Raw genomic sequence first — 26,900 nt, forward strand, 5'->3', positions numbered from 1 at the left:
ATGACTTAAAATGTTCATCTCTTATTCGAATTCCAGCCTTTCAATTTTCTCTAAAGCATCTGTACTTAAAAATTGCATGTGTGTCTTCCCTCCCTTCCCTCATCCCCAGTTGCCCTCGAACATCCACATCCCAAAAGTCAAAATATAGTGAACTGATTTTTCTTCCCAGCTTTCCCTTTTGACAGCAGAACTACTAATCCCCAGTACTGGCTCATTTTCCCTTCTGCTCCTCTCACATCAGCACTTTATGCTGGTTCTTCCTTCTAAATAAAAATTTCTCCTAGACTTGACTGTTTCTATTTTACCACTGCTCTCACTAGTGGCTGCCACCATTTCAAACAGTTGAAATCACTGTACTAATTTTTAATTGTTCTCACTACTTTACCCATTCTAATGACTATCTGTAGCTACTCTGTTAATCTTGGAAATACTCTTGTAATTATCTCATTACTCTGCTTAATTACTTGTAGTAATTGGATCATTCCTAATCATTTTTCTAAATCAAGTCCAAAAACTTCTGGCATTAATAAGCTCAAGGTCCTTGTTAATAGTCATCTCTCAGTCTACCATTTGCACTTGCTTTGTCAGTTCATCATGTCACACTGCTGACATGTAGCTGCTGTCTCACTGTAGTTTACCCCCACCTAGAATTCCATCTGTACCTCTTCTCACTAATATGCTTTATCTTTTGATTTAGTTTAAACAGAAACAGTATGTTTGTTTGAACACCATTTACCAGCCATATGATTTGGGCATGTTAATTAGTCTCACTATGTCTTAATTTCGTTTTCTGTAAAGATGGAAGATAATTAATAGCCCCTGGTTTCTAGGGTCAATGTGAGAATTAAATGAGTGTGTGTGTATGTGTGTGGGTGGGTGTGTAAAATGAGTACTTAAAGTGTTTGATATAAAGTAAGTGCTGATTGTTAGCTTTATCATTAGATAAAAATCTAATTTTAAGCCCATTTCATTCAAGTCATTCTTCCAATATTAGTAGCAATTTGCTAGCCTGGGAAAGTCAAAATTCATCTATGTGGCATGCTTACATTGTTTCTGACATTTGTTCTATTACATTATTGAAAGCAGTGTGAGGTCAGAAAAAAATGTTTGAAGTCATATAAACTGTAAAGTAACAGGAAGCATATTAAATTCCCATAATATTTTTTCACTTAGGAATGGGGTTATATACTTTGAATAAGAGCTAGAACTAAAATGAAGTCCCTCATTTTCTGATTCCAGTGTGATATTTGTTATTCTGTTAGTAAGTTGATTTTTTTAAATGATACTAATGAAAAAGAAAAGTGGTTCATAAATGTACTTTTTTTCCCCAGATAACACAAGCCATAAAAGTCGTTAAAAAAAAAAAAAGATAAATTACTATCTCCAAAATAAAAGAAAACCAAGATCCATGAGTGGGCATCGGTCAACAAGGAAACGATGTGGAGATTCTCACCCAGAGTCCCCTGTGGGCTTTGGGCATATGAGTACTACAGGATGTATATTAAATAAGTTATTTCAGTTACCCACACCACCACTGTCAAGACACCAATTGAAGCGGCTGGAAGAACACAGATATCAGAGTGCGGGGCGGTCCCTGCTTGAGCCCTTAATGCAAGGGTATTGGGAATGGCTAGTTGCAAGAGTTCCCTCTTGGATTGCCCCAAATCTCATCACCATCATTGGACTGTCAATAAATATCTGTACAACTATTTTATTAGTCTTCTATTGCCCTACAGCTACAGAGCAGGTAAGAACAAATTCTTAAAAAGAGATACTAACATTGTTATTCACCAGTAACATTGTAATTGGGATTTGGGGGATCATTTTAATGAAAAATAAGAAATTCCGACATGTATTTGTCAGCTATTTGAAAATTCCATGCACACCGTGTAAAGCTCATGAACACCAGCCACTTTATATACCATGGCTTATTAAACTTCAAAAGCAAAAATCACTAAATCTCAATGCCTTACAAAACCAAAACAAATTTACTCTTCACCATAATAAGTTAGATTAATGTTTATTTCCCTGTCAAAAAGTGAACTAAGATAGTTTGGTAGATGAGAATCTGAAATATTTATGATGCCTATATTAATCAGAATGATCAGTCACAGGTTACTCAAAAAAATAGAAGATGTTCTTCAACTGAAGATAATAAAATGACTGAACTGTATGGAATCATAGTAACATAACATGTCTTTTTTTAAGCTTGAAGTAATTATTTTAAGTATTGTTTTCAGATGATTTGTCCTTTGGGAAAAATTTACTGCCATCTAAACTTCTGTCCTTTTCTATATTCATCAATTCTTTCCTTTCTACAATATATTTTTACAGTTAATGACTGTTGAGTGTCACAGCTTAAAAAAAATGTAACTTTTATCTTCTTCCAAGTGCTCATTTCCCTCCACCCTTGAATTAATTTAATTCCTCTTTTACTATACAAATATAGTTCATACAGATTGTATGTATATCTGATTTTCCTTCATCTTCTTAACTGTCATGCTGTACCTCAATCAGGACACAGACAAAAAGCATCATGATTGTTTAAATATGTGCTCGTATCCTTTATCACATAGCTCCCCTGGAGCTTACCTGAGGCCCTGACTGCCATGTCCAGAAGAGTTGGCTTCTCTTTAGAGCTGCAATAGAGCAGGGAGATGGACCAGTTGCAGTAGAAGCTCTGGGGTAGTCCTAAGCTAGTTCAACAGTAAGAATCTGGGAGAGAAAGCATGTTCAAAGGTGGTTCGGCCACTAATAGTCATTTCCTGAACACCCAAATATGCCAAGTTCTGTGTTCCTCTATTTTACTTTTCTGTGACTTCTGTTCTGAAGTTTGATTGTTGGAATAACCCTAGAATTTATCATTCTAAGAAACTTCCAGAATGGGAACTGGTCTGTTCACAGGGAACCTTTCAGAATTGCTGCTGAGACGAATCAAGGTAGAATATGACTGAGCCACTGTTTGGCACTAAGCAAGGGAACATAATGTCCTACAGATACACCTGGATGCATTTATAGCTGCATGGTAGAAATCCTTGTTAGGCTCAGATCAGAATGCATTAAAATAGGTCATGACTGTCCTCTGTAATAGGATTCTGTAATAGGATCTTCAGTAAGGTATGTAACTTTCCTAAATCATAATTTATCTTTTTAAATCTCATTTTGTATTATTATGAGGATTAAATAGTCCTATATTCAGGGTGCCTAGCACATAACGTTTAATAAATGGTAGTTCATTTTCCTGGTCACAAAGATTAAGTATATATTCTTTCTCATAAACCCTTTCCTCCGTTTCTTTCTCTAATAATACATAGTATATGGAATCATAAAATCATCTGAGTCCTTATTGAATTTCAAATTTTTTATCAATTTGGAGTCAAAGGGTATGATAAATTTATAACTCGGGCAAATTTCCATTCATTAGTGATCATTAATTCTTTTGGACCTTATACCATGGTGATCCTGAAGTTTCATGTGTACACATACCTTTTTCTGTTACTTTTTTCTTTTTAATGGGTCAAACTTTCAGATACCAGTCTTTCTAGTAGAAAAGAAAAGTTACTATTGTAATGATTTCACTAGGTTTTTGTCATTGTTATTGTTAGAGAAAGCAAACATCTAGTCGATAAGAAAGAAAAATGAGCTAGTTCTTAGTTTTCAAATTTCTAAGTAGAAATGTATTCCTCTCTTTTTATATGGAGTACCAAAGTTTCCCTGATGTATTTGTTACTAACATATAAACTTTATCAGCTAGTAGCTTTAGTTTTAGTATCATAAGTTCGTTTGTAATTTACCTTGTATTGGCTCACTCCACAAATGGCCACAACAGCCAGGTCTGGGCCAGGCTGAAACTGGGACCATCTGAAACTGGACTGCATCCTGTTCTCCCACATAAGTGTCAGGGGCCTGGGACTTGGACCATCCTCTGCCTTCCCAAGCACATTAGCAGGAAGTTGGATTGGAAGCAGGGCAGCCAGGACTGGAACTGGTGCTCCTATATGGGATGCTGATGCTTCGAGCAGAGGCTTAACCCACCACACCACAACACTGGCCCCAGCATACTTGTATATTAATATAAGACAGATGAAGGAAGTTGGTAAAGACCAGAACTGAACCATGTCATTACCAATAAGAGTTTTGCCAAATTAAATACATTTTTGTAATCTGATCATGAGAGTTTTGTGTTTGAATGTTCATTTGTCTTTGTTTTTATATGATTTATCTCACTAAAAAATAAGCCAGTGGAATTCTTTTACCAAAGAAAATTAAAATGGCACATTGCCCAATTAATTGGTACTGACATTAAAAAGGGGAAGGGAAAAATTACTGTAAAATTCAAAGAAAGGTCTGAAAGAAAAAGTTAAGACTTCCCCTTTTTTTGTGCTTTTCATTCCTACCTCTTCTCCAGTAACTCTCAGACATAAGAGTTTAATAATTTTTTGTGGCCAGTGCTGTGGCTCAATAGGCTAATCCTCCGCCTGTGGCGCCGGCACCCTGGGTTCTAGTCCCAGTCAGGGCACCAGATTCTGTCCTGGTTGCCCCTCTTCCAGGCCAGCTCTCTGCTGTGGCCCGGGAGTGCAGTGGAGGATGGCCCAAGTGCTTGGGCCCTGCACCAGGAGAAGCACCTGGCTCCTGGCTTCGGATCAGCACGATGCGCCGGCCGCAGCGTGCCAGCCACAGTGGCCACGGAGGGTGAATCAACGGCAAAAGGAAGACCTTTCTCTCTGTCTCTCTCTCTCATTATCCGCTCTGCCTGTCAAAAAAAAATAATAATAATTTTTTTATGTTTTCTCCCCCTTCCCACAAAAAAAATTACTGTGACACCAGCAGCATATAGTCAAGAGAGGGCATTGAAAAGTTCATGGAAAATGTTTCTTATAAAAAAGCTATGCATAGAGTTCAAAAATACTTTTGCATGAGCTTTTTGAAGTAGCCTTATATATATAAATAAATACATATGTATGTGAATCTTTCAGTTGTGTTTCAAAAGTTCGATAAAATCCTTAGCATTTCTTATCTATGTCAACTAACACAAGAAAATCTCTACAGGGTTTTGCAAGATGGATAATTGCCAGACTGTAATGAGATTATTTGTTGTTGCCAGTTCTTCCCCAGTCACCTATCAAAGTATAATGATTTCCTGATACATGAGTCCCTTCCTTCCTTCAGTGTCTCTCCCAAGCTCTTAACCCAGCTGAGACCATTCTAATTCTTGAATTATAATCTCTAAGATGTATGAAATAATGGGCCACGGAAAAAGTATATGAAAGTTAGTTGAGTGTTCTACAGGTTCACAGGAAGTAAGGAAAATCCAAAGACAAGAAAGCTTTACTTTCTGTATTTTATGTATGTAATTATTATTTTTGCTATTTTCTAGCATTGTGTGGTTAGTTTAAATTGTGTCTGTTCTAGAGTAACACTGTACCCCATTAACATGCTAATTTTAAACCCTGGGAAATCCCTAGGTTTCTAGTTCTCCAGAGCAGAGCTATTCAGTAGGACTTTCGGTGAGGACAGGACCAGTCCACGTCCGTGTGATCCAGCTTGGTAGGCCCAGGCACATGTGGCAGTTGTGAATTTGAAATGTGCCTAGTGCAACTGAGGAACTGAATTTTTAATTTTATTTAATTCATTAAAATAGTTACACATGGCCAATGACACTGTATAGGACAGCACCCCTCTAGAGTTACTGTATTCCTTTAGGAGCTAAAAACCATAGATCAAAAGTCCAGAAGAGCGGGTTCTTAGGCCCATAGAACTAATTACCCAGATCAATATACTGACATGTAAAGTAGGGTTATATAGCCACGGCTATTGATTTCAGGGTTTGTAACTCTGGGTTAAGGGAGGTATGTATTATGGTTCTTTTAATAGTCTAAAATATAGAACTCTAAGAAACTAAGAAACCCTCGTTATCTTTTAATAACTCAATACTAGGGACCAGCACTGTGGTGTAATATACTAATCTCCCACCTGTGGCACCTGCATCCCATATGGGCACAGGTTTGTGCCTTGGCTGCTCTTCTACCAAATCAGCTCTCTGCTGTGGCCTGGGAAAACAGTGGAAATGTCCAAAGTGCTTGGACCTCCCGCACCCACATGGGAGACCCCAAAGAAGCTGCTGGCTTCTGGATTTGGATCTGCCCAGCTCCGGCCATTGTGGCCATTTGGGAAGTGAACCAGAGGATGGAAGACCTTCTCTATCTGTAACTCTGCCTCTCGAATAAATAAATAAATAAATAGAATCTTTTTAAAAAAGGGATTCTCCTATTAAAAAAAAAAAAAAAAAAAAAGCCCTCAGGATTAAACAGATCTCTGAGAGGGAAAACCTTTTGCAGCACAGAATATACTGAATATTATTTACATTTTTGAGTGTTTAATACTCACAGTATGACTTGATAGCCAGTAATAGAAAATGCCTTGGGATTATAATTTTTTCCATAGGCTGGACATTATTCTACATTCTTAAAGATAACAAATCAAATAGAAGCTTTCCTTTATTAATACATAACATTTAAATTCAGTACCAGTGGTTCAATTTCCTTCTGGGCAACAGAAACTATTCCTTAAAAATGTGATTATAAATATTTGAAAAATAATGTTCTAACCACTCTTTGTGCTAGCTCATCATTTTGCTAGTGTTATTCCATGGACTTATGAAGTGATGCACTTAAAAATAATTTGTATGCTAAAATAAATTTGGAAAATGTCAGAATATTATGCATCCCTCTTGGATTTTCACAGTATGCATTAGCAATAGCAAGTGCTAGAAGAAGTCTTGTAGTAGAGAAATCAGTTCAACATTGTTTAACTCACTGTTTCCTATAAGAAGTTAGCACAGAATTTTCTTTTCATGTATTACCTTTAAACATCTTGGGGGATTCAGTTTGGGAAAAATTATAGTAGATTATTCATTAATCAACTCTTAGAATGTAGGTGTTGAAAAGAATCTTGTAGAAGATATCTAGTCTTATCTCTGATAAGGTTTATATATTATCCCTGCAAAGCAGCTACCCAGCATCTTCCAGAGCACCCTTATAAGCGGGTAGTTAAAATTTACAAACCTAATTGTTTCAGTAAGTTCTTCATTATATAGCACTTAGATCTTCTCTTCAATGGTTGCAACCAGCACTACCTCTCTAGATATGATATAAAATATACACATGTAAGAATATATTAACCAAATGTAGTAACTAATATGTATGAATACTCTCTCCTTTCTTATTTTATTTCACAGGCACCCTTGTGGGCGTATATTGCTTGTGCATGTGGCCTTTTCATTTACCAGTCTTTGGATGCTATAGATGGGAAGCAGGCAAGAAGAACTAACAGTAGTTCTCCTTTGGGTGAACTTTTTGATCATGGTTGTGATTCACTATCAACAGGTATTGTTGATTTTTTTCACATTAATAATTTTTACCAGTGGTCAGAGCAGTGTGATAGAAAGTGTTAGAATAAATAATAGGTTAATTTAGTTTTCAGAGTAAACTATTTTTATTAAATCTTAGTATATTTTTAGAGCCGGCGCCACAGCTCAACAGGCTAATCCTCCGCCTGTGGCGCCAGCACACCAGGTTCTAGTCCCAGTCGGGGTGCCAGATTCTGTCCCGGTTACCCCTCTTCCAGGCCAGCTCTCTGCTGTGGCCCAGGAGTGCAGTGGAGGATGGCCCAAGTTCTTGGGCCTTGCACCCCATGGGAGACCAGGATAAGCACATGGCTCCTGCCTTGGGATCAGCGCGGTGCGCCAGCTGCAGCATGCCGGCCACGGTGGCCATTGGAGGGTGAACCAACAGCAAAAGGAAGACCTTTCTCTCTGTCTCTCTTGTCTCCCTATCCACTCTGCCTGTCCAAAAAAAAAAAAAAAAACTTAGTATATTTTTAAAAGACTGATTCTGTTTGATATTTGTTCATTATTGGGAAAATTTAAAATTAAGTTCATTTGTACTTCAGCTATTCTTAACCCTAACTATTGTTTTTGGCATATTTTGTTTTAAATTCATAAAGCACAATTGTCATCATAAAAACCTCAGATTATAGATGAACATGCAATAGTGGGAGACTGCTTAAGTAATTCATGGACTTTATCTTTAAATGAATATTATATAGACATTTTAAATCATGTTATATATATAAATTATGTGTACTAATGAGCTTGCTAATTTTAATACTTGCTAATGTACAAATGTACAAAATGAAGAGTACTGTTACTGATACTGTATTTATGGGCCTGGCCCTGTGGCATAGCAAGTATTCACCCACCACCTGCAGTGCCAGCATCCTGTGTGAGTGCCGGTTTGAGCTCAGGCTGCTCCACTTCTGATCTAGCTCTCTGGGGAAGCAGTGGAGGATGGCCCAAGTTCTTGGGTCCCTGCATCCATGTGGGAGACCCCGAGGAAGGAAGCTCCTGGCTCCCGACTTCAGATCAGTCCAGTTCCAGCCATTTGGGGAGTGAACCAGCGGATAGAAGATGGATCTCTCCGTCTCTCTCTCTCTCTCTCTCTTTGCCTCACTGTAACTCTGCCTTTCAAATAAATAAATCAGTCTTTGAAAAAAAATACTGTAGTTATTACTGAAACTTTTTAAAGGAAGTAGACATAGATGCTGTTAAGGAGAAAAGAGATAACTGTGAAAGGTGATATGCATGTTCGTTTGCTTAACCGCAGTAATCATTCACTGTGTCTATCAAAACAACATCTGTTTACCTTATATATAGTTTCTTAAAAGGAAAAAAAGACTAGAAAAATATACAGTAACATGATAGCAATAGATAATTATATTTGAATTTTAGATGATATGTCTTTATTTGTACTTTTTCCAAGTTTTTAAAATAGTATTTAGCATATTTTTAGAGAGGGAAAAAAGATTTAGAAACTAAATGACAGGACTACCCCCAATTTTTATTTAGTTTCTCTGTTTTGTTTGCTTGTGGTGTGTTTTTTTTCTTCTTCTTCTTCTTTTGGTCATTTGCCATGCATTTAAGATATTTTGAAAGAAATTTTTTAAAAAACCTTTGGTGGTTTGACCTCCTCAATGCAGAGTTACAGATGTAGGTCTATGTCAAAAGCATTGTCTCAGTGTATCCTGACAACAGCTTGCATCGCTGAAGGGAAGAGTAGCAACTAAGCTGTTAAACAGAACTAAAAGTCAAGAAAAGCTCGAAACTTCCACTGTATAAAGGCTAGTTGGCTATCCTGAAAAGTTATTGTAATTTAGCCAGGTAACCACAGGATGACAGATACCCTCGTTTTTTTATTTTAAATAGCAGTTTTGTGTTGTAGTTTAAGTTGAAAACTTTTGTAGGAAGTTTCCATTATGTCAGTCATGATTATATCTGCTAAATAAGAAAAGACCATTACAAATCTAAAGCACATCCCTTTGTGGATTATCTTGGCCCTTTGTTTTTCTTTCTTTTTGGCACTCTGCCTTGTAATGAACATTTCGTTGTTGTTGTTTTTAATTATTGAGACAGAAGGAGAGAGAGATGGAGAAAAGTGCACACTCCCATCTGCTGGTTCATTTCCCAAATGTCCCAAATAGCCCCCAGGTGGTGCCAGAGCTGGGAGCTGGAAACTCAGTCAGATCTCCCACATAGGTGACAGGAACTCCATCTCTTGAGCCATCACAGCTCCTCCTAAGGGGGCCTGAATTAGCAGGAAAGTAGAGTCGGGGGCCGCAACCAGATATGAAACTCAGACACTCTAATGTAGGATATAGACGTCTTATCTGCTAGGCCACGTGCCTGCCCCTGTCTTCTAACTTTTAAATTTTTATTAAATTTTTTGGGAAGCAGGAAGACAGAGAGGGCTCTCAACCTCTAGTTGTACTCTCCAAGTGCCTGCAGTGGCTGAGGTTAGGCCAGAGCTAGGAACTTAAACCAGGTCTCCCATGTTGGTGTCAGGAGCCCAACTACTTGAGCTATCTCCGCTGCCTCCCAGGGTCCACATTAGCAGGAAACTGGAACCAGAAGCCAGGGCCAATAATCAAAATGTGGCACTTCAATGTGGCACATATGTCTTAATAGGTATTTTAATTGCTAAACACTCATCCCTGCCTTATAACTTTTTATTGCTCCTCAGTGCCACTGTCACTAGGTTAGGAGAATAAAAAATGCTAAAGTATTTTAGTTGCTTTCAAGAACTTCAGCTTCACTAAGTGGTTTAGTGAAGAGATTGAAATTATGGGATAAAAATAAAAGATAATGTGAAAGATTATATCCTGGTTTCCTTTTTCCGTGAGAGTAGATTGTACATTTACAGCACATATTTTTGCCTTACTGTAAGTCATTTGGAACCTAGTTAATGTTTGCTATTCATGTTGTTCAGTCTTCATTATTATCTTTCCTCTGCAGTTTTTGTGGTTCTTGGAACGTGTATTGCAGTACAACTGGGGACAAATCCTGATTGGATGTTCTTCTGCTGTTTTGCTGGGACATTCATGTTCTATTGTGCACACTGGCAAACATACGTTTCTGGAACGCTGAGATTTGGAATGTAAGTAATGCTTAGTGGTGATTTTTATTTTAAATATGGAGAATGTTGTTTATAGATAAGAATTGATTATATCACTGTATTAGTTTAATAAATAGAAATTTAAAAACTTTATCATTACAGCTAGTCCCTAATAAGCTCTATCATGTCCCTCTATCATGCCTTTTAAAATTAAATAGAAATACCGAAACCTCCCAACCAAGATTTGTAAAGCAGTAGGAAAAACAGGACACCCCCCCCACACACACACACACACACACACTCACGTAGATTTACCTTTCATGCACACTTACGGGTTTCCTCTACTGTTTTTTTTCCTGTTACTTATTTTTACTGTTATTTTAAACTTCATGTTTATTTTGACGTATAAAAATGCATTTTTCAGGAAAGGTAAGATAGTTTCTAAGAGGGAAAGTAATTGTAGTCTCTAAATATCATTGTTTTGTTTATGAATCTATAAAAATCTGAGCTCTTAATAATTCAGTTGATATAAAAACACCCTGTAGATTATTAGTGCCAAAAGAATGCCTGAGTATTTAAAAAATGAAACACAGACTTCTTTCAAACTTCAAAATGAATAGTTTCTACCTGGCAAGCAGTACTTTTCCATAAATATTAATGAATAAACCAGTCTTGGAACATGGTTGAGAAATTCACTAACTAGTGTTTAATTAAGTATCACAGATCCTATTTATACTGCTTGCATTCTTCATTTTGTCATGGCTTAGAATTCAAAGAAAAAGCTGTATACTTAATGAAATAAAATAAAAATAAAAGTCTCTGATGGTAAATGATAGGAGAACATCTTAACTTTAAAATAAAAAATAAATCATTAAAGTTTTTTTTTTTTTTTTTTCATTTTAAATACCTGGTGAACTTAGTTTTCTAGGTCTTGGAAAAGTCAGAATACATATAAATACAGCTGTTCATTACAAGTTCAGTTTAAATGACTAAATTTATTTAAAGTAGAATTTAAGATGGCCTTAGGGCAACAACCGGATAATTACTAGTACTTTGGATGTAAACTATTAGAGGCAAGTCTCAGAATAATTTCAAAGTAAAGGAGGTTAGGGAGTATGTTTAAGATTCATCTGAAGATGATACCCTTATTAGAAACAGTAGAGGACATGGTGTCCATGTGAAAACCATCTCCCTGTGCATTCATTAACAGTTGATACAATGATCATTGCTCAGGAAATATTGAAGAGTTCTGATACAATAACTGAAAATATGTATAGCTGTTTTTTTCTCGGTGTTGTCATAGTTTCTGTTTTAATATTCATAGTCTTTCTGTGCAATTAGGTAAAACCACAAAATATAATAGGCTTCTAAGATAACTTGTTTTGTACTAATTTGGTTTTAATATTTAGTGATATCCCTATTTCCAAAAATGTCAGAATTTGTATATCTGGGTTTCATATCATTTAAATTTTCATTGGTTATGATCTCTCAGGAAACCTTCAAACCCTTTGAAAGCTTACTTACCAGCCAATCCTAATGTAGTCTGTTTCCCTTTCAAGTAGTACAACAGCAACCATATGGTATAGGCAGTGAAGGAAGGAGACAGTGAACCAGGGAAGGAGGAGGAGAGTTGTAAACAGTGTTTTTAGGTGTGATTTGATATCACAGTTTTCTATCTTCTAGTCTTAGAATTTCCCTCCTGGTATTTCCTTGTAATGAGGTATAAATTTGGAGAATTGCAAGCAGGTCTGTATGGTTGGATCCTAAGAAGCCTGTATAAGGCTGGGGAAAGTCGATAAAATTGGGGGCCTTCCATGTTCTGCCAGGAAATGTGGGCTTTTTCCCTGAATCCGTAGGGAGCTTTGTAGGACCCAAAGCAGGGAGAGGACAAAAGTGCCACTTACAGAGATCAGTTCATCATTGTAGCAGAGGATAGGTAAATTAGAGTAGGCTGTGATATGAATAAGGAGACCTCTTAGGAGGCATCAGCATAATTAACGTGAGGAATGATGATGCTTGAATGAACACTGTGGCAGTGCTATTGCAGCAAATGGGATAGGTTGGAGGGGGCTTAAGAGGCAAAAATTATAGGACATAGTCTGTTGATGAGGGAATGAATGAGCAGGCAGAGACTGGAATGACTTCCAGTTCCTCCTTCTCGTGGTTCTGTGGAAGGTAGAAAAAGGCACTACAGGAACAGGACCCTGTTTAAAAGGGAAGTTCTACCTGGAAAAATGTAAATGAGAGATTTTAGCTATCCAAGTAGAATGTGGTTAGCAGAAAACTTCAAGAGCAAGCCTAGAAAGAAGCCCATGAAAATTACTGAACAGCAAGAGTCAGAGGAAGCATTCTGAATTGCAAAGCCAGAAAAGGGGTGAATTTTCTGCCAAGACTCAAAATGAGGACAGGAAAGTGTACATTGAATTTGGCAAGATGAACCATCCCTAGTAGTTTTGTGTAATGGTGGGGTGGAAGCCACTTAGAAAGGAGTGAGATTTGAATAGAATAAATAAGTAGACTACTACTTAACACACATTACACAAGTTACTTATAAAAATGAGTGGCTGTGGTGGGAAGGAAAGAGGCATTGGCTAGAGGGGAGAGAGTGTGCTCAAAGGAAAGAAGGTTTTGTATTTTTAATGAGAAAATTACACGTGTATGGAAGAAATTCACTAGAATGAAGAAAGGAAGGGTGGGGGTGATTTATGGAGTAAGACCAAAGGAATTCTAATACAAAGAGGGACTAGATAGGAAATTCTGTCTCTGGGACTGAAGTGCTTCCTTATAAAACTGCTTTAAAATCTAGAAATATTGAAGCCAGTCTGAATTTAACATCAAAATATAAATTGTTAGTTTAATAAGGGATTTTTTGGGTTTTTTTTGTTTTTGACAGGTAGAGTTAGACAGAGAGAGACAGAAAGGTCTTCCCTCTGTTGGTTCACTCCCCAAATGGCCGCCACAGCCGGCGCTGCACCGATCGGAAGCCAGGAGCCATGCAGGTCTCCCATGCAGGTACAGGAGCCCAAGTACTTGGGCCATCCTCCACTGCCCTCCTGGGCCACAGCAGATAGCTGGACTAGAAGAGGGGCAGCCAGGACTAGAACCTGGCGCTCATATGGGATGCCAGCGCCACAGGTGGAGGATTAGCCAAGTGAGCCACGGTGCCAACCCCAAGGGATTGGTTTTGATTTGAGAAATTGTATTCAGCGTTCAAAAATCCTACATTTATATTAAAGCAACACTGAATTACTTTCTGAATTGAAAGCAGGCAACAGGGGTTGGCATTGTGGTGTAGCAGGTTAAGCCACCATCTGCAGTGCCAGCATCTCACATGAGGAAGTGGTTCAACTCCAGGTTGCTCCACTTTGGATCCAGCTCCCTGCTAGGACCTGAAAAAGCAGTAGAAGATGGCCCAAGAATTTGGGTCTCCCCACCCAACCAAGAGATTCAGAAAAAGCTCCTGGCTCCTGACTTCAACCTGGCCCAGCCCTGGCTGATGTGGCCATTTGGGGAGTGAACCGGCAGATGGAAGAGCTCTCTGTCTCTCCCTCTATCTCTAACTTTGTCTTTTCAATAAATAAAACAAACCTTAAAAAAAAAAAAAAAAAAGCAAACAACAGCATTCATAGAAATATGCTGTGAGTTCTTTTACATTTAAGGAGAAATTTTTCGGGGCCGGCGCTGTGGTGCAGCGGGTTCATGCCCTGGCCTGAAGTGCCAGTATCCCATGTGGGCACTGGTTCAAGTCCTGGCTGCTCCTCTTCCTATCCAGCTCTCTGCTATGGCCTATAGCACTAGAAGATGGCCCAAGTCCTTGGCTTCTGCATCCAAGTGGGAGACCCAGGGGAGGCTCCTGGCTCCTGGCTTCAGATTGGCCCAGCTCCGGCCATTGCAGCCAATTGGGGAGTGAACCATCGGATGGAAGACCTCTCCCTCTCCCTCCCTACCCCCCCCCCCGCCTCTTCTCTCTCTCTGTAACTCTGACTTTCAAATAAATAAAAATAAATCTTTAGAAAAAGAGATATTTTTCAAAATAGCAATGCAATGATGGTATATAGACATCCCTAAAGAAGTCTTATTATCATTTTACATTTCATATTTTTTCAAGAGCATATATAATAAATAGAAAATGAATTAAATATTAAAGTAAATCTTGTAAGTGTGTAGGAGAAACTCAAAATTTTATTTTGCTTTTTAAGGAAAGAACAAAGTCAACTCTCAAACATAGCTTGATTATAGCTAACAGCTGCCTTGCACATTGCTAGTACCATTGTTCAATATCTAGGTAGAACCCTTTCCATGTGTTGCCCCTCCACTAAGCAAGTAGAGATCTGACAGATGAGTACTGTTCACTGGGACCCTTCTGGCCCACCTCAGCCCTAAGCATGTTCACTAGCCCGAATATAAAAGTTTACAGGGGAAATGGAGTTAGAGAACTTCAAGTAAGGATTGGTTGGTACAAGATAGGTATTTGGAATTGAAGCTCATTAGTAAATATTTGTAAAAATGTTCCTTAAAATGTTCATGGATTATACTAAGCCCTCTCTTAAGGCCTAACCCTCTATGTCTAGATATCTTTTAATATATAACTTATATATAGGGAATGATTTTTATAAAGTAAATGCTGAGAAATAAGACCTTAAATTCTATGTAACTTGTATGTATAGAATCATTTTTATAAATTAGATGTTTAGAAACCCTAAAAAATCTTTAATAAAATTTGATTTAAGCAAAGAATGAGTTTTAAAAACTCTTCTTACTGTAAAGACAGAACTGTTATTTAAATTATCATTTAAGCAAAAAAAAAAAACACACTTTTAACATCTTTTGAAAAGAATAAAAGAAATTGATCTCAGGTCAGTGTATCTTGGCTCAAATGTTACTACCAACAGTTATCTACAAATTACCTTGTTTGAATCAGCTTGGGCAAGGATCAAAACTTTCATGGGCTTTATTACCTCATTTATAAAAATAAGAATTTTGGATTAGATTATCTCTGATGTTCTATTTTTGAATTCTGTGGGTCTATTAATTTTATAGATACTGTTTCTGGTGTGCTTATTATAATCAGAGTATTGATCTTCATTTGTACTACATTTTTCAATTCATGCTCTAAAGCCTCATATTTACATTGCTAAAAACTCTGCCACCAGATATTTATTTCTATAAAAGTAAATTAACTTACCATTTTTCTTTTCTATAGTTAAAAAAATTAATGCACTTTGTATTCCACTGATAGTCTGTCAAATCCAGCTCATCTTCTTATCTTAAGTAGTTTCTAAAGAGTAATTTAAAAACTTCCTAGTAATGAAAAATGTTTATTAATGTATAATTCATTTTGTATGGATTAAGAATTTGGAAATGTTCTATCAAATACCTATTTAGAATCTGCGTATCTTTAAATGTTTAAGGTTTAACACATGAGTTATCAAATACCAGAGATTTTCCTTTTAGCTTTTAGTTTCTAGTTTTCCCATGTGTTTTATTTTCTCAGCAGTGATTCATTTAGTTGGACGCCATCTCTGTCCATTTAATTTTATCAGTTGTTGTAGATTATCCCCTAAAACAGCCATTTGTGTTAACCTAGATTGTAATTTGGGTTCTCAGATCATCAGGTAAAACTGCAGATATAGTATCATTAGCATTCCTCAATTCTTAATTTTGATTGGTGTAGTTTTTATTTGAAGCCTATTTACTGCTGCTCTTTTTCTGTTAACCATCAGTGTTCCAAAACTTCTTTAATGATTTACCAAATGTTTTACTTATTTTTACAACTAATAAACTTAATTCACAGTAGTAGAGAATTGCAATGCCGGTTTCAAAGAAGAGAAAGAGGAAGAAGGAAAAGATGCTGGACTAGGGACTATCAGGAAATAGAATAAGGAGATGGCCAATTTGATTTGTGTCCTCACTATATGCAAAGAGAAGTCACTCTTGATTAGTTTCTTCCCCAGTTACCCTCTCCACATGTGTGTGCTGAGTGTTTGAGAGAGCAGAGGTAGGAGTGTGATGAGGTTTGGAGCAGTGAGGGAGTATGATGGTATGAGATGTTTTTCAAATTGTACGTTGGAGTTTCTTGGAAGGACTCCTGTCTACAGGGAAGGCTAGATATGTTCTGACGCTTAGAGGACCTGCATCTTAGCCAGCGTGATTATTTGGCAAGTCATATTCACCACTCCTAGGTAATTGAGAATTGGCCCTGTATTTTTAGCACTAGTGTTTCTAGCTGCCTACTTACATGCCACTGTTTTAGTGTGTTACTGTTCTACTTTTTTAAACTTATATTTTAATTTGTATTAGAAGTATTTGTGTATGCATAGGGACAGTACAGTACTGTGTAAATTGTATCATTGAATGTAGGTGTCTTTATAGGAGAAACGAGAATGTTACCTTTTAAATCTGTTCTTGCTGCTTGTTTTAGGAAGGCTCTTTAGCAAAAATTCTGAGTAAAGTTATATTGAAATGTTTGTTTTCTTATGCATAGATTCGATGTTACAGAGTCCCAGATCATAATTATAGTATTCCAGCTTCTCACAGGAACCCTGGGGCCTTGGTTCTGGAACTTCACGGTAACTGCCAGAGTACTCATGCTGTCTGATGAACAATGGCGTGAACTCAATAAAGACAGCACCTTTGTCATGCACAGAGTAATTAAAAAGTGAAAACTCAAAAGTCTTTCTTATGGTATTTCACAGACAAGTTATTAGGAAAAAATAATTTTAATATACAATAGGGCAATAAAAATCCACCCTATTAAACAATTTTTAAAGTAATATTCTTGTAATTTAATGCTAGAGCCGATTTTCTTTTCCTTGTATCCATTATATCTAGTATTTTTGCTCCATTTTTTTAAAAAAATACCTTTCCACCATTAACAGGATTTTTTTCTATTTCTATTTTAAAAACAATAAAGCAAGCAGAGTTTTTCTTAGATAAGATGAAAGAACTCCTTATAAATAAAAAGAAAAATTCTGCTTATTCTCTTAACTTCCCTAGCATGTTCTCTGAGCATTCTGATACTGATTCTTCTGCTTAGATTAACAATGATCTTAATTCAAAAATGTATACTAGAAGCTATTGTCATTTCTATATGTTTAGATAATGTTTTCCCCTCTTAGTTTGCTTTCAAGGTTAGATATCCTTAGCTTTTCATGTCACCATAGTCATACTTTGAATACCTTCCTCTTTCAGTTTTCTTTTTGTTTAATAATACATATTTCCCTAATGATAGTACGAAGTGTGATATATATTTTTCGTCTCAGAGTTGTTATTATTCTCTTACTGCTTTTAAATTCAAAAACATTTATTAGGAAATGTTTTTCCAATGAGATATCCCAGAATCCTTTATACTTCAGTATGAAAAGTTTATTTACAAGAAAAAATAGAGCTTAGATTTAATTTACTTTATAGTTCAGAGGGAATGGTGGGGAGCCATTCATATGAAAACTTGATAGATCATTCTAAGCAATACAAGGCTGTATTAGGTTTTCAACATTAAGTCCTCTTACTCCCCCACACAAAGAATTAATATTACTTCAAAATATAATAGAAACAATGAATGTCTTGTTAGCAGAGTTCTTTCTGAAGGAATATTGCAGCTTTGTAAATCCAGTTATTCAATGGCAAGAATGATGGTTTGGGTGACAAATTAATAGGGATATTCAATGCATAGTCCAAAGAATAACTTTGGAATGTGGACAGTACTGAGAAGTACTATAGACATTTCTAGGAACAAAGCTAATGCCATTGTCAATTGAATTTACAATGTATTTGCATAATTATTTGTGAGAGTCACTCCTACAGTGTGCATAGTTCAGTATGTATCTTTAGCTTCCTTCATTACCCTTACACCATTTTCTGATGCTTTTCTCCAAAAACTTGTAATTTTATGCTCATCGCACTGTCTAGATTTATAATTTTTGATTTTTTGTTATTAATGATACTCACCAATGGTCTCTACCAATGTTCTTAATGAAATGGTCAGAATATTGACTGTGTTATTTACTTTCATCTTGTTTATCTATATTAAAGTACCCTACATTTTTATTAAAGTAAATTCTTTTAAAATGTTTCTGGAAACAAATGAACTTTAACATCAGAAAAAGTGCTTTCACAATATTTTCTGTCTTCTCCAGGGTCTTCACTTTTACCAGTTACTAACTTGAAGAGTTTTTTATTTCTTCTTTTACTCTGTTGCCTTAACTGATTTGATCTTTAGAATGAAATTTTCTGATGTACTTTTTTTATTTAAACAAAGTTTGGAGGGAAAATTTTAGAAAGAATGATTCTTACTAATTTGTTTCTAAATTAATTTATTAGCATCTAAACTTTGTCAGCATTTGCCTGTTGTATTCTAGCATTATTGATGAAATTATGTTCAAGTGCAGGGGCATCATACTGAAATTCACAAACATCTTAGTAATGGATAATTAAAATCTTAAAACAGGGGCCAGCGCCATGGCTCACTTGGCTAATCCTCTGCCTGTGGTGCCTGCATCCAATATGGGTACTGGGTTCTAGTCCCAGCTGCTCCTCTTCCAGTCCAGCTCTCTGCTGTGGCCCGGGAAGGCAATGGAGGATGGCCCAAGTACTTGGGCGCCTGCACTGTGTGGGAGACCAGGAAGAAGCACCTGGTTCCTGGCTTCAGATCAGCATAGATCCGGCCGTGGCGGCCATTTGGGGGGTGAACCAATGGAAGGAAGACCTTTCTCTCTGTCTTTCTCACTGTCTGCCTCTATCTGTCAAAAAAAAAAAAAAAAAGCTTAGAATAAATGTTTGCCCCAATTGATTGGTAGAGTAAAAATTAAAGGAGTTTAAGCACATCATATGAACACTCCATTTGTTTCAAAATTCTTTCTTTTATTTTCTCTGTAACATTTTAAAAGTCACTTAACCTTTCTGATTAAAATTTATCATCTATAAAATGGTTATTTTTTTTTCCTACCTCGTAGGAAAAAAATTAGAAGAAAAATTTTTGGAAAAATTAGAAGGATTAGAAATGTAATATGTTTCCCACAGTGCTTGCTTGGGATAGAAGTTTCATTGGCATAAGTTGGCATAAGTTTTCATTATCATGTATTATACTAAGACCTGTGTTTTTAACTTCCAGTAGGTTACAAATTTCTTCCGAATTTGGTTGTGCTAGAGAGGAAGATAAGTCCATGATCCCTAACTCTAGGTTCAACACTAAGTGAGGTGAGAGAACTCTCCATTTAGTTCTTCAATTTCCAAAGGTCATAGGCTACCCCTTTAATGTGAGGCCTCTACTCTGTTTTTTTCTATATCAAAGCACTTGTTCTGATCTAGCCTTTGGATGTATTTTTTTCCAATTACTCAGTTACTCAGTGGACTTTTCCTTTTTAGTTGTCTCAGTAAATCTGAGGATCCATATAGTCATTCGTTGATAATATAGCTTATTTCAGAAATAAACACTGAGCTTTATTTTCCCTGTATATAATACTTGAATTAAAAATGCACATAATTGAGGCTGTTGTTGTAGCATAGCAGGTTAAGCCACCACCTGCAACACCAGCATCCCATATGGGCACCAGTTCGTATCCCAGCTGCTCCGTGTCCAATCCAGCTTCCTGCTAATGGCCTGGGGAAATCAGTAGAAGGTGGCCCAAGTACTTGTGTTCCTGACACCCACATGGGAGACCTGGAAGAGCTCTTGACTGCTGGCTTCAGCCTGGCCCAGCCTTGGCCTTTGCAGCTAGGGAGTGAGCCAGCAGATGGAAGATTCTCTCTCTCTCTCTCCTTTACTATCTGAAACTCTGACTTTCAAATAAATAAATGAACCTTTCTTAAAAATACACACTCAGCTTTATGGTTAATGTTATTTAATTATTAAATTCAAATTCAAATTGATGTACCCAATTTGCCTCTTATCAAGGGTATAAAGTAAAAATATTATACATTAGTTTTTTGTTACTACAACTAAATACCCAAGACAAGTTACTTATGAAGGAAGGAGATTTTATTTTGGCTGTCTTTTGGAGGCCCTGTTGGTTCAGTCATATGGTGAGGCAGTGGCATTGTGTGTGAAGAAAGGATCACATGGTAGCCAGGAAACAGATGAGAACTACCTATGTCTACACCCTCAGTGACCTAAGGCTCTCTCAATAAGCCTACCCTTCTAAACATCGTAATTGATAAGGCCTCCACCCTTAATCCATTAACCAATAACAAGACTTCAGGGACCTGACCTTTAACACATGAGCCAAAGTAATATATATGCAAACCAAAGCATATTGGTAAGCAGTATTTTAAATTTCTAGGCTGATCTTTATTTCACTTCACCAACATGTCTCCCACCCCTGGGATTCCCCGTAAAGTATATTGATCTGGTTATGTATAAGTTCCTTAGAACTTGAACTACATTTACAAATAAGTACAGATCCATAGTAATAGTAATCTTTATGTACAATTCTAGACAGCTGCCTTCAAATGAATGACTTTCAACAAAATGTTTCTTATTAACAGTAGCTCATTGGTCAAATTGTACAGATGGAGGTTTCTTTGACATTGCATATTTATGCCTAGTGAATATTCTTTGTTAATCAAACTAATAGCCAACCCAAATTGCAGCACATTTATATTTTATAGTTTAGCAAAACTGTGTTTACAAGTTAAATACAAGTGTATCTTATATATATCATTACTCATAGAAAAGTAGATTAGATTGTCTTTTCTTATTTTAGTAGGAAAAGACAATGAAAATTCTGGAAAAAAAGATTATTAACATGTTTATTAATTCACATAGAATGTCATTTAAATCTTTTTATATTCCCCAGTTAATACAGAGTCTTGGAATTCAAACCAAGTACATTTATTAGGTTTATCTCCGAACACTGAAAACTAAAAATGAAACTTTGAAAACAGAATTTTTGCATAGTCAGCAAACTTACAGAGTTTGGCTTTAACACCCTGTTTACCACCTTTAAAAGCCATTTTCTGTTTCCAGAGTAGTAACTGCCTTTGTATGGTAATGAAGGCTCCTGACATCCTCCCTCCAACCAGAGATTCTCTGTTCCCTTGTTTAGAAGTTAAAATTCATCATTTGTGGACACTTTGTTCTTTTACCTCTTTCTCAATCGGGTCACTATAGTGTAGGGAATGGTTGACCAAGGCGGAGTGTGGGGCAGTAATAATGGATATTGTAACTTATTTTTACCTTGGACTACCATGCCTATAGCCTCTCTTCAGAAAAATTGGAGAGCTTAGACTTACAACTGATTTGCTTTTTTCTATTTTTCTTGCATGACAACATCATAACAATGCTTCTTTCTGACATGTAGTAATTTAAATGTGTTCTTATCAGAGCAAAGTATTCATTATGGAATGAATACTCTGTCAAGATATTCAAGATATCAAATACCAGTCAAGATATTCAAATACCTTCATGTGTACCTTCATGGTTACAGAAAATTTAGTATCATCTAGTTTTTTTCCTCTGGAACTATAGGCTGTGGAAATCTAATGCCACAGATAAGAGATTTGTTTTCTCAAATTTTTCTTAATCATTTTGGTGTTTTGGGTACTCTTTCACGAATCCCTTGTGTCTTGAAGGACGCTTTTTGAATTGGGGAGTTATAGTAGTGGTTGTCAGTTTCTTTGTTTTTTTATTTTGGGAATAGTCCCAGCACTTGGGAATATTATCACTCATGATTCTCCATTGTTAAAGTTGTAATAATAAGAAAAAGGAAATGATTACAGAAATGCAAATTCCTGCCTCTATGTAATAATGTCCCTTCTAAATAACTGTGTCTGTTCTGCATGGCTAGAAAGATTAAAATGAGCCCCTCCTAATACATGTTAAAATAAATAATCAGCCCAGACTGAGAGACTTCCTAGTGGAAAGGTGCAGAGTGGGCTGTCACATAGCTAGCTCTCTTCTAAACAAAGCCATTAACTCATATTGTTAATCACTTTCTGACACCTGTCCCTCTTGCTTGGTTCCTATCCCTGGGAATGGCTTTATGCTGCACCCTTTCTCACTGACAGTCATGATCAGACCTATAATTTTTCCAGGAGTATTGGTAGGCAGTTCTCTTGAGTCAGAGTAGAAGGAATTCAAAAGATTGCTCTAAATCAGATAAACAAGTAGGAGAAAATATCCCTGACTAACTACCAACTGGTAAGTAAGCATTCCTTGGCTCTTTTAACATGAGGACATTTTTGGCTAAATAAAATGACAGGATCTCAATAGTTCAACAATTTATATTTCCCAAAATTTCAAAAAGACTATGCCATAAAACTTTCCCTAAGAATTCATATTTCCTGTTCTCTTTTATATTCATCCATAGTACAAAGATTAATTGCATGAGGTTCCCTCCATTTTTATTTTGTAATTCTATACTTCTGGCCCTTCCCCTTCCAAAAGGCTACTTCATATATCCAGCAAAATGTTGTAAGATGTCTGCCCTCCTCCACCCAAGACAGAGTCGATCATCTTCGACACCTCACCTACCTGCTTAGTCTCCTGAGTCTGCTACTGAGTGTAATTCCCCTTATTGGCAACACCACTCACCAGGTTAGCTCTAAAGATTCTTTTTAGCCTAATTCAGTCCATATTTTTCCAGTAAGTATGTATATCAAGATAACTACATCACTGTATGTTTGCAGCCAAATAAACTTCTATTTAAAAACATTTTAGAGCATAAATCAGTCTTTCATTGCAAGAAACTGGTTTCAATCCAGTTACTTATGGGCATGAGAGCTGGTATACCTTAGGCTCCCATTATAGATTATTTGCTTTAAGTATCAATATTAGAAATGGGGGCTATTTAGGAATTGAACCCCCTTGCTGTTGATACCTGCTTTCCTTTGAATGACTTTCTTAAAGTAGATTTTTCACTCTTGTTGAAAAGCAATCATGATCAAGGTATATAGTAAAAACACTCATTCTTACCTGCCAGCTACCCAGTTCCACCCTTACCTCCCTAGTAGACAACCACTTAGTTTACAGTGCACCCTTCCAGAAATTTGTTGTGCAATTACTGACAAAAATAAAATATTATATTCTTCCTTTTTTACACAAAAGTAGCCCATATATATCCTATAACTTTTATTTCATTTAATATATCCTTAATTTTTTTCTGTATCAATATATTGGGAGCTGCCCTGCTCCACTCTTCTTAAAATATGCAGAATATTCCCCTCTCGGGAAGTACATAATTTATATAGCCACACCCTCATTAAGAAATTTTTCTTAATTAGCTATTATAAATAACTCTGTAGTAAATTACACCATTTTGTGCAAATATATTTGTAGGAGAAATTCTCAAAAGTAAAAAAGCATTTGGATCCTAAATCAGAGAAAGATGATTTTAAGATTATACAGAGTGTTCATCTACAGAAGGAAGGAAACACCAGTACATGCTTTGCTTCTCAATCTTTTTGCCCATATTCTTTTTTTCAGACGTTCAGGCTTCTAATTTCTACTGCCCTGTTTTGGCACCAGGTTTGTCTCTTCTTAACTGTAACATCATTTTCAACAACCCCAAAGCTAATTCTTGGCTGTTTCAGTATCTTCTTTCCAGAAATCTTAGAAAGTCAACCTTAGTGAAAAAAAATAATTGGATTGAGAATTGAATTAAATTTTTTCATGGCAGGCATTAAATAAATATATTTAAATGCAGTACATTTTTCAAGGTATCACTGATTTATGTTATCTTAGTTAAAGCTTATCATTACTCTCATTTGATACTACAAAGCATTATTTCAAAATTTCATGTTACAGAGTAATGCAGTATAACCCTCTGCTTGATACTCAAAAAAAACACACTCACATCTGTTTTTTTGTGGTGGGAAAGGTCAAGCCATAGTTTCAACCCAACTTCATTGAGTCAGAAATTTATTTTGAAAAGGGGGGGTTTTTATTGCTCTGTGAAATTCATCAAATTAAAAGGCTCTGGATTTCATGATTTTGCTCATAACAAATTTTTGACACTTCTTTTTCCCCTTTCCTCAATATTTGAGAGTTTTTTTTTCCCTATTGTGCATGATAGAGGAATGCTGCTATGCTTGCAAGTAATTAACTTGAAATTGTTTTGAGTAATTCTGCTTTTTTGGCTTTTTGTACCTAATCAGAATTGATGTGACTGAAGTGCAAATCTTCATAATAATCATGCATTTGCTGGCAGTGATTGGAGGACCACCTTTTTGGCAATCTATGGTAACTTTGTTCACATTGTGTATCCCATGTAATGCATGTTGTCTTTTGCTTGTGTTTTCTAATATAGGATAATCCAATTAAAAGGTAATGTGTACGACTATTTCATTTCTTGTGAAAATGAAAAGTCACAGCAAACGGTAGACGTAGACTTCTCTTGAAAGCATGGTAAATTTTACTACTGGAAATTATATAGTACCTTAGGTCTCTCCATTCCAAGGCTGTTATTTTTTTAAGACCTTTGAGAATCTGAATTATTTTTGTCATCTCATCATACAGATGAGGAAACAGCAGGTAAAGTAGTAAAATAACCAGCGACAAAGTTAATCTTTTATTCTCTTTCTGAACTACATGAATCTACTAGCTTTTTTCTCATTTGCTTAAAGCTCAATCATTCTGGCCCTAAAATAGGTTAAGTGCTTATTGGATGAAATCACTGCTGTGAAATGATTTTAAGTGGGGCTAGGATCTTGATTTTCAACCTGAACTGAAATATTGTCACCTTACAAACACATTCTTTTTCACAGACCTCTGAGAGAGGGAATACAACATCAGGGTCAAGAGCACAGGCTCTGGAACCTGACTGCATTTAATCTAGGTTCCACTGCCAGTTGTGTGAATCAGATCTGTTATGTAACTCTCTGTAGCCTATTTTTTCTGTAAGATGAAGAGGATAGTAGTATTTATCTCATCAAGTTAGTTTGTGGATTAGTTGAATAATGAGCACTTGAAAAAAGCCACTGCTGCTCTTAAGGTTTGAATATGTTCTTCCAGATCTGGGTCAAAGTAGTTTGTACTCCTTGGTAATCAGTTAACTGCTGGTTACCACCAGTACCACCCCTTCACAACACAGTGTTTCTAATTTAGTCAATCTGATTTTATCAAAAAGATTTACTAAGCCAAAATGAATATAACTCTTAAAAAATCAGAATAATTGGGGCCGACAAAACTGTTTAGTCACATATAAAGTACACACACATACACATGCACAGTCATGTACAAAATACACAGGCACAGGTACACATATGTGGGGTTTTCAAAAAATTAATGGGAAATACATATTATTTTCTAATTCCATTTTTCCATGAACTTCTTAAAATACCCTGTATTTGTATGTGTATGCCATAGATTTCATTATAGAGACCCTATTGGCTTTGAGACTAATGTATAGAGATAGGAGTTTTATCATTTTTACTCTTAAGTAGATTAGTTTTTTTTATAATTTCACCTTTTAGGAAGGGAAGAATAGATTTTTTTTCTTGAAACCATATTATAAAGCCTAACCCAACCCCCACTTAATTTTTTTATTTCCCTTGACTATATGGATTATTTTTCATAGGACTTGTTGCATACCAAAATTGCCTCCCCAGAATTATTTTTACTATCTTGAACATAGGTATATTGCCTATAAAAGTTCAATATACCAGATCCCAAAAACAGGACTTCTGACTAGATCATTTCAAAACAAATCAAATCATCTGGTTTTATATACCTAATTATCCTGGTATATGTGGGAATGCATAGAACATTATAAACAAAGTTATCTATACATGTGTTATATACATATCCTAATTTCTTGGGTAGTACCTGGCAGTGAATTGCTTCAGGTATACTTTTCACCTTTTCAAGTAGGATTTGTACTTAAAACCTGTACATGTTCCTAACAGATGTAGTATTTTTTATTTTAAAAAGATCAAGTATTTAGTCCTATATTTACTTGTAATTAAGATAATATACTCATATTTTTTATTGTATGTTTTTAAAAAGTTGTCTGAGGAACTCAGATTCAGGACTGAAATGGAGTTCCTAAATCTAGCAGTCCAATTCAAAAATAAATGAGGTTAGGTTGCAGCAGGAAAGCAGATTCCCAGGCACCTGCCCATTTTTAACGTCATCGGTCCTGTTGTTAGCATCATTAAACTGGAAGGGAAGGGCCTGTCTTCCCTGGTGATACTTGAAGACTTAGTGAAATATGCAGTGTTTTTTTGAGCAACTGCCGGCACAGGTTCCCACAGTTAAACCTGCAGACCACCATGCAAATTGAATATCCCTAACCTGAAATACTAGGATGAAAAGTGTTTCAGAGTTCAGATTTTTTTTTTTGCATTTGGTAATATTTGCATATACTTTATAGGCTGAGCATCCCTAATCCAAAAATTGCAAATCTGAAATACTCAAAATTCAAAGCTTGGAACTTGAAAAATTTTGGGTTTTGGAGCACTTTTGGGCTTTTGGATCAGGGATGTTTTTAACAAATATTGCTTTTTTTCTTTTTATTT

The 26,900-nt window shown here is 36.1% G+C and overlaps 1 protein-coding gene across 3 annotated transcripts in view; it reads left to right on the forward strand.

The window, feature by feature from the left end:
• Positions 1-26,900, forward strand: part of CEPT1 (choline/ethanolamine phosphotransferase 1) — a 38,954-nt gene that overhangs the window by 5,610 nt on the left and 6,444 nt on the right. For 2 of the 3 annotated variants that reach the window (XM_062191945.1, XM_062191947.1), the window contains exons 2-5: positions 1,332-1,747; positions 7,238-7,385; positions 10,349-10,490; positions 24,540-24,624. In XM_062191945.1, the coding sequence (XP_062047929.1) occupies positions 1,409-1,747; positions 7,238-7,385; positions 10,349-10,490; positions 24,540-24,624 (714 nt within the window). In that variant the 5' untranslated portion in view covers positions 1,332-1,408. Of the gene's footprint in view, positions 1-1,331; positions 1,748-7,237; positions 7,386-10,348; positions 10,491-16,932; positions 17,018-24,539; positions 24,625-26,900 lie in introns of all 3 variants that reach the window. The other variant, XM_062191946.1, reaches the window with a different exon arrangement.

Source organism: Lepus europaeus, chromosome 5 (assembly GCF_033115175.1).
Source record: "Lepus europaeus isolate LE1 chromosome 5, mLepTim1.pri, whole genome shotgun sequence".
Classification (NCBI taxonomy): domain Eukaryota; kingdom Metazoa; phylum Chordata; class Mammalia; order Lagomorpha; family Leporidae; genus Lepus; species Lepus europaeus.